A 7610-nucleotide genomic window follows, 5' to 3' on the forward strand; every position below is an offset into this window, starting at 1 on the left:
TAATATTTCTTCACTGGTCCTGCGAATGTATTTATTTCATTAATTCACATTTATCTACAATAGTAAAGGTGAGCGAATTAAAAGCTCATCAGCACCGTGATCCCAATTGGGATTAGCGTTGGATGTTGACATGAACATTAATTAATTGCCGTCATAACACTGAAAAGGGGCACTACGAGGTAGAAATTTTCAAAGCGCGCAAATGAAAGCGAGAGTCTATAACAGCCACAAGCCGTGAAAGTGTTGCGAAGAAAGAAAAATGGCGGACGCATTTATATCAATTTCAGTGAGCGTAAATTCTCAATTGGGAGTTTTGGCAACGAACGTGACAGATAGTGGGGGGTCCCAAAACTCATTTACATCCCAACTTAGCCGGAGAACGCATTCCCAATTGCATAGTTGAAGGCGCCAATGCACAAACGTGGAGTTAACACACCTAAAACGCTGCTAATGCCTAGGTCTTGCCATCTAACGGTATAAAAGTCGCTGTAATTCACTAAGCGAATGCACAAATTATCGTCAGTCGGTTAGGAATCGCCACGCGCTCGCAAAAAACGGTTAAAAGGCTAAAACGCGCTAAACGCTCGGTGAATTGGTGTAAACGTTGAGCAAACATGGAAACCGAGGAGAAGAAGGATATGCAAAAGGAGGCTTCATTGAACAGCATTCCAGCTGCTTTGCAGTGGTAATTCATGTTGTTGTGGAAATATGTGGAAAAATTGTGATTAATTTCTGAGAAGTGATATCTTTTTGTGATTCGAGAAGAATTTTAACTATTTTTGTAGTTAAAAACAGATCTGAGAAATGCTATAAATTATTTAATACACAATAAAAATATTTTCTGAAAGTGAATAAAGTGAAACTTAAATACTTTTAGAGGATAAATCATTGACCAAATTAGATATAAAAAGTCTATTAAAAAATAAAAAAATTAAAATAATATGAAATAAAAATTAAACTTATATTTAAACGAAATAAAATAAAAAGATAAAAAAATATACAAAATAATAAAATTAAAAATATAAATTAGAAATATATATATTTTTTTTGTATAATTATATTTTTAATTTTTATAAAAATATTTACCATATATTGTTTTAAAAATATAAACCTTTGAAATATAAAATAAATATAATTAAAACCTAAAAAAGAAAATAATAATAAAAAAACGTAACAAACATAAAAAGGATTAGAACCATATTTTCCAAATAAAATCAAAAATCCAGAACGAAGGAAGAAAAACAAAAGATACTACTAACAGCAAATAACAATAAGACTTTGTTCATACTTAATAAGTTCTTCGAAGTCTTTGTCGAAATTCGGAACGCACCACACCTCGATAATCGAAGAAAACTGTCAAAATAATCAAGATTTTTGACCTACTTTGACGTGTTTTTTTTGGGTCTGTCTGTTTCCGGGTCGTAAGCATAGATTCAAGACTTATCGCCAGTAATAAAATGTTTCATGAAATCCTGGTAATAGGTAATTGTTTCACAGACGTTAACGCCACCTGTCTTTCGCAAAAATTTATTGATTTTGGAACCAATCGATCTTTCACTCTTCTTACGCCCAAATGATCTTTCAAAATGGTTTTCTCTGATCTTTCCGATATTCCAACGATGCCAATAAGATCTCTGACTTTTAATCGTCGATTCTCAAGCACCAATTCTTTTATTTTGTTGACGTGTTGATTATCAGCTCTCGACCCTCTTTGAATAATTTGTACCGATGAAAAGTACTTGCCCGCGACAAACAATTATCACTTAAGGTCTTTTCCAATATTCTGAACATTTCGGCACTAAAAGTTTAATTCCGCTCACAAAATTTAATGGAGCATCTTTGTTGAATATTTTCACTCATCGTAAAAATCGGCGAATGCACTTTATGTTCTTCAGAAAGACAAGCGCATACTAAACATTAATGATTATATTGATGTGCCATTTGATTTGTGTGATACCAACCTAGAAAAAAATATTTCGACGAATGGGTTTTTGCGCGAAATTTAGAATAAAAATTCTTGTTATTTTTTGCCCACATTTTTTTGAATCAAATAATCAACGAATACCAAATGAAATCACAACTTTTAATATGGGAAAGTTAGAGCTAATTAAAAATAAATAAAAAATACGAATATTAAAAAAAAAGTGAAAACGTTAATTTGTTGACACCAAGACTTGGTAATATCCTTCACAAACATCTAAAATTCTTTACACGAACTTGATTTTGAACGGTCAGTTTGTATAATAGCTACTCGATATAGTGATTCGATCTAAACAATTTCTTCAAAGATTGCACTGTTGAATTAGTCAATAAGACATGTAAATAATCTTAAAAATACTTATCTAAAAAAGTTGTCCATACAAGCACTTTAACCCGATCGTTCAGTTTGCATGGTAGCTTTATGCTATAATAATCCGATTTCGGCGGAAGAAAAGTACGTGTGCAGAATTTCCAATCGACAAGTCAATAACTGAACGGCTAGTTCGCGTATATACAGACAGATCGACCCAGGAAATAGGATCTCCGTCGTTTCCTTCAGAGTGTTACAAATTTCGTGCCAAATACAAAGTTTTACCAACAAAAGAAAATAAAAAAGCTTTAAGGAGTTATATACAGTAAGAAGGTCGAAAAACGCATTTTTTAGATTTTTTCTGAGAAAACTTTTAAATTTATTGATCCAAACATATTATGGTGTCTATTAAACTATTTGCTTACTATTTTAAGACTTAGTATTACTAAAAATATTTATGTAGAACGGAAGTACAGCCGATCTCCGAGAGCTCCTGTCCTTTTGCGGTGACCATTATAGCTCTGAACTAAATCTTCTGAAATTAAAAAAACCAAACAGATTTCGTTAAAGTAATGCTAAATCTAGTAATGAATCGAATGAATAAGCAAAATAAAATTTTTTGACAAAATAACGATTTCTCAAAAAAAAATCGATTTTTGACCAAAATTTTGGTTTCAAATTCTTCGTTTAATTACTAAAAAATGAGACTAATCGGTTTAGCCATTTTCAAGCCTCTTAAACGCCTTTTCAATTTGTATGTTACTTCGATAATATTCACCGGAACGAAAATAAATTTTTTGTGTAAAATAAAATAAAAGAATTAAATTCTTTTAAATCTAACTGTATATAATCTGTTAATAATTAAAAAAAATATAAATAATTACATATATTAACATTCCAAAAAGTTTCAGTAAAAAAAATATAAAAAAAAACTACATACAAACTAAATACTAGAAATAAATTTTCGAAAAAAAACTTAATTCCAACAGAAGTAAAAGAAATAATATTTCAAGAATTTAAATAAAAATACATTTTTGATTGAAAATGAACGCAATTCGAAAAAACAGAAAGGCACCACGGACAATGTGAAAGAAATTAATTTCGAATTTAATTATAAAATAATTAATTAATAAAAAATATAAAAATCATGCCATTAAAATATAAATAAAAAATCGCTTCAAATACAAATTATGAGAAACAAAAAATACTAAAAACCGAAATTTAACAAAAAGATAAATATTAAAGAATTCAAATAAATAAAAATCTAGACACATCTCGTAAAAAAATAAAACAAAAATATAAATATTTTTTTGTTATTAAAAAATGGAATATAATTATCCGACATTTCAATCTGATCAAGAAATAATCACGAAAAGAATAATGGATATCTGTAAATTTCCCATAATATCCATTCAAATATAACTCCACTTAAAAACCTTGCTTAAATTTCACCGTTTGGCCTTATAATCCTCTTAGGAAACGTGCCGCGCTCATGGCGAAAACCGCAGCAGCTTCGAGGGAGAATATCGACAACGACAGCGACGCAGACGATGTGGACACGAAGCAGGCGATTAAATATGGCAACAAATGTCAGGCGACGTGCGGTATTCTGAAAGAATACTGTGATTACAGTACGATACACGGTTTCCGCTATTTGGGCGAAACGAAACGGCCGCGTTGGGAAAGGTGAAGTCAAGAAAATTTTTTGAAAATTATAAGATTGATTTAAATAATAATTTATTTATTCAGATAGTATGAGATTTTTTATAGAATTAAATGTGAGACATACTTGTTAAGTAATATCGTATATATGTAGTATACACAAAATGGAAATAATTCTTTTAGTCTTTAGGTTAACAAGGAAGTTATCAGATCGAACTGCATATGAATTTTGAAATTTCCGAGTTTCAAGGGATTGACTCTCTAATAAGAAGTTTAATTTTAATTTTCAACTACTACACATTTAAGACTTGAAACCTATTTCCCAAAATGATGATTTCGATAGCAGAAGTTTTTGGAACTATCAAATATACTATAAACAATTTTCTCTGAGAGTTATAGTAAAAAAAAATAATTTTAAATTCTTTAATTTAAATTTCATTAAAAAATCTTCCGTTGTCATTATTTTAAAAACTTGCAGACTTTTCTGGGTATTCGTGCTAATATTCTCAATTTACACTTGCGCTACGCTGATAATGAATATTTGGGATAAGTGGAACAATAACCCGGTAATTGTGTCGTTTGCCGAGAAATCCACACCCGTCTGGCAGATACCTTTTCCCACTGTAACGGTTTGCACTGAAACAAAAGGAAGACAAACAGTTTTGAATTTCACCGATATGTATTGGAAAATATCCGACCGATTTAACAATGTTTCTCAGATTGACCTAACGGAACAAGAGTATGGAAATGGTTACTAAAAAAAAGCCACAAACTCACGAAATTTGCTTGACTTTGCAGGAGCGTACGCATGGAAGCTTTGGCTCAAGTGTGTGACGCGCACTTGTTAACCGACTTCAAATTTGGACACCAGTTAGCGTCGGGCTCTGAGATCGTAAGTTCGCTGAGCGCTATCACGCCTGTGTTTAATGAGACGTATTTGAGTTGTAAATGGCGTAACTCTCCAGAGAAATGCCAACAAATTTTTAAGAAATTTATTACCGAAGAAGGTGTTTGTTATAGTTTCAATTCATTGAGTCCCATGGAGATATTCCGGCCGGAAGGGTGAGAGTTAAATATTCTGTATTATAGATATGTAGTATAAGAAAAAGTTTGTTGAAAATAATGTTGAAAATGGTATTTTGCAAAAAAATATTTTTTTAAACAATCCTATTGTAATTATAACAAATATATAATTCCTTAGCATGATTAAGGAGATGCTTTTCCAAACTGATAATCGCACGGCCACCGATTGGAATGTGGAGGACGGCTATAGCGCAAGCGCCGACCCTGAAACCTATCCGGAACGTGTGCTGGGTCCCGGAGCGCGTGCTGGTCTATATATGGTGCTGAATGGCTTCGAACAGGACTTTGATAATATGTGTCGCGGTCCGGTGCAAGGTTTCAAGGTGAGAGGACTGTTTTTTACACAACATTTTACTTATACGTATGTATAAATATTAAGTATTCAAAATTTCTTTACTACACAAAAACAAAAATTTTTGTTTTCACATTAGGTAAATGAAAACCTATTTTTTCGATTAAATTTATCGTAAATATTTTCGATAACTTATAGTTTAATAAAAGTTTTTATCGATGACTTAAAATCGCTATTGGTTATCATTAATTTTCTTGTCATAATTTAGTTAATACTTTGGAAAATATCGATATTTTTCCTTGGTGGTCGATTATTTATCGATTAATTAAAATTGTTATCGATTTTTTCAAATCTTTATTGGTTACTATTAATTTTCTGTTCAAAATTTAGGCAATATAATTTTTATAAAAATCGATTATTTTACTGCATAATTTGACTTGAGTAATTTACCTTCTTAAAAAATTAGGAACGTAAAACCTAATACAGAAAGTATGATTACTAAATATGATAAAGATACAACATCCTTACATATACAACAATCTCCTTCACCTTTTTCTAGATCATTTTACATACACCCGGTGAGGTCGCACAAATATCGAAGCAATACTTCCGCATACCCTTCGATCAGGAGGTTTTGATTTCGATAAAACCAAAAATTATAACCACCTCGGAGGGCTTGCGGCACTATGAGCCACATAGGTGGGTTTTCATACATAAAATTATTTTTGAAAATAATATTTTTCATAAAAATATTTATTATTATTATTTTTTTTATAAAAATATATTACAGACGTCAGTGCTACTTCCAAAAGGAGCGTTATTTGCGGTACTTCCAAATTTATACGCAGAGTAATTGTGAGCTCGAGTGCTTGTCGAATTTCACCTTAAGCCAATGTGGCTGCGTCAAGTTCTCCATGCCACGTAGGTTTCTATAGATATTAGCATGAAGTGTCTGTTTAATGTCCAACATTTTCCTCCTTCAACAGACACACCGGACACACCAGTTTGTGGCGCCAGCAATGTGAAATGCATCAACGAAGCTGAGGATCAACTCTTACTCAAGGAATTCAATCAGGGCGCTGAAAGTGCAGGCGAAAATGTGCGTGGACGCACCGAATGCGATTGTTTGCCTTCGTGTACCTCCATCGCTTATGAAGCGGAAATTTCTCAATCAGATTTCGACTACAAATTGATCGCGAATACTTTTAAGCAGGAAGACGTTAATAATTTTATAACAAAGTGAGTAAAAGTAATAGAGGCCTAAATGTATGTGTTAAATATTAAAATATTGTCAACGTTGGCGCTTGAAAGTATGCAACATTACTTTTTTCTTTACAATTGTTTTTTCTTCCCGTCTTTTCACAGCAATAAAATGTCACGCGTCTCCATATTCTTCAAAGAAGCACAATTTCTAACTTCCAGACGCTCGGAATTATACGGTACTACTGACTTTCTTGCCAACTGCGGCGGTTTGTTGGGTCTCTTTATGGGCGTGTCTATCTTGAGTATTGTGGAAATTGCCTACTTCTGCTCCGTGCGTCTCTGCACGAATCTGCGCATGCGTCATGCGCGTCGCAAAGAACTGGAACGTGAAGGTGAAACTACAAAGGAAGCCTAGAGATGTTTTCTCTGTTATATCTAAACTTATAATTGGCGCTTCAAGCAATTGCGATTTACTAGTTTCTTAATGAATATTGCTGAATACTTAAAAACAATTAATTTTTTATAGATCAAGTGTCTTAAAGGTGTTACTGGTTAGTTGTTTTTAAATAATTTGTAAAACAATAAACGCCTAAAACAATGTTCCTCAAAAAAAGAAAGATTTTTTTCATTTTGGTGACTTTTTTGCTGTTTTTGTGGTAAGACTGAATACTCCAATGATCGAAGTTTTGTCTGTTCTACAAAATTCCAAATTTTGATCTGTAAAAGAGCTTATTTTTCATCTCTTTTAGACAAGATCAAATCAGGTTTGGATTGGTTCTAAGCAAACAGCTGCCGAACGCACACTAATTAATAAGTATGTGGAGAAAAAATTTCACCGGAACAAAAAAAGGTGTGTCAGTCCGGATCAAATTTGATCTTGAATGTATTTCAATGAACTCCCGTTTTAATCCAAGGATCTTGCAGTGTCTTATATATACCGAACCATGGAAAATATCGGCAAATAATTTCAAATTAAATTTTTATCAGAAAAACTGTTGAGCTTTTTAGAGTTGACTTTAGAAAATTTTTATTATGAGCAGTAATAAGTTTAGATTGGGGGCGCTTTTACACCTAGACAGT

At 32.1% G+C, this 7610-nt stretch overlaps 1 protein-coding gene across 1 annotated transcript; it reads left to right on the forward strand.

The window, feature by feature from the left end:
- Positions 1-528: 528 nt before the first annotated feature.
- LOC120777746 (pickpocket protein 28) lies at positions 529-7104 on the forward strand. Its single transcript, XM_040109239.1, has 9 exons — positions 529-685; positions 3767-3976; positions 4431-4691; positions 4751-5014; positions 5154-5358; positions 5887-6026; positions 6118-6248; positions 6314-6566; positions 6693-7104. The coding sequence occupies exons 1-9, from the start codon at positions 615-617 to the stop codon at positions 6943-6945; spliced, it is 1788 nt and encodes a 595-aa protein (XP_039965173.1). The 5' UTR covers positions 529-614; the 3' UTR covers positions 6946-7104.
- Positions 7105-7610: the final 506 nt, after the last annotated feature.

The sequence above is a fragment of the Bactrocera tryoni genome, chromosome 5 (genome assembly GCF_016617805.1).
Source record: "Bactrocera tryoni isolate S06 chromosome 5, CSIRO_BtryS06_freeze2, whole genome shotgun sequence".
NCBI classification, from domain to species: Eukaryota; Metazoa; Arthropoda; class Insecta; order Diptera; family Tephritidae; genus Bactrocera; species Bactrocera tryoni.

Coding starts and splice junctions, on each gene's coding strand:
- LOC120777746 (XM_040109239.1), top strand. CDS start 615: ATGGAAACCGAGGAGAAGAAGGATATGCAAAAGGAGGCTTCATTGAAC. Junction 4,692..4,750: donor ATTGACCTAACGGAACAAGA/GTATGGAAATGG, acceptor TTGACTTTGCAG/GAGCGTACGCATGGAAGCTT. Junction 5,015..5,153: donor GAGATATTCCGGCCGGAAGG/GTGAGAGTTAAA, acceptor ATAATTCCTTAG/CATGATTAAGGAGATGCTTT.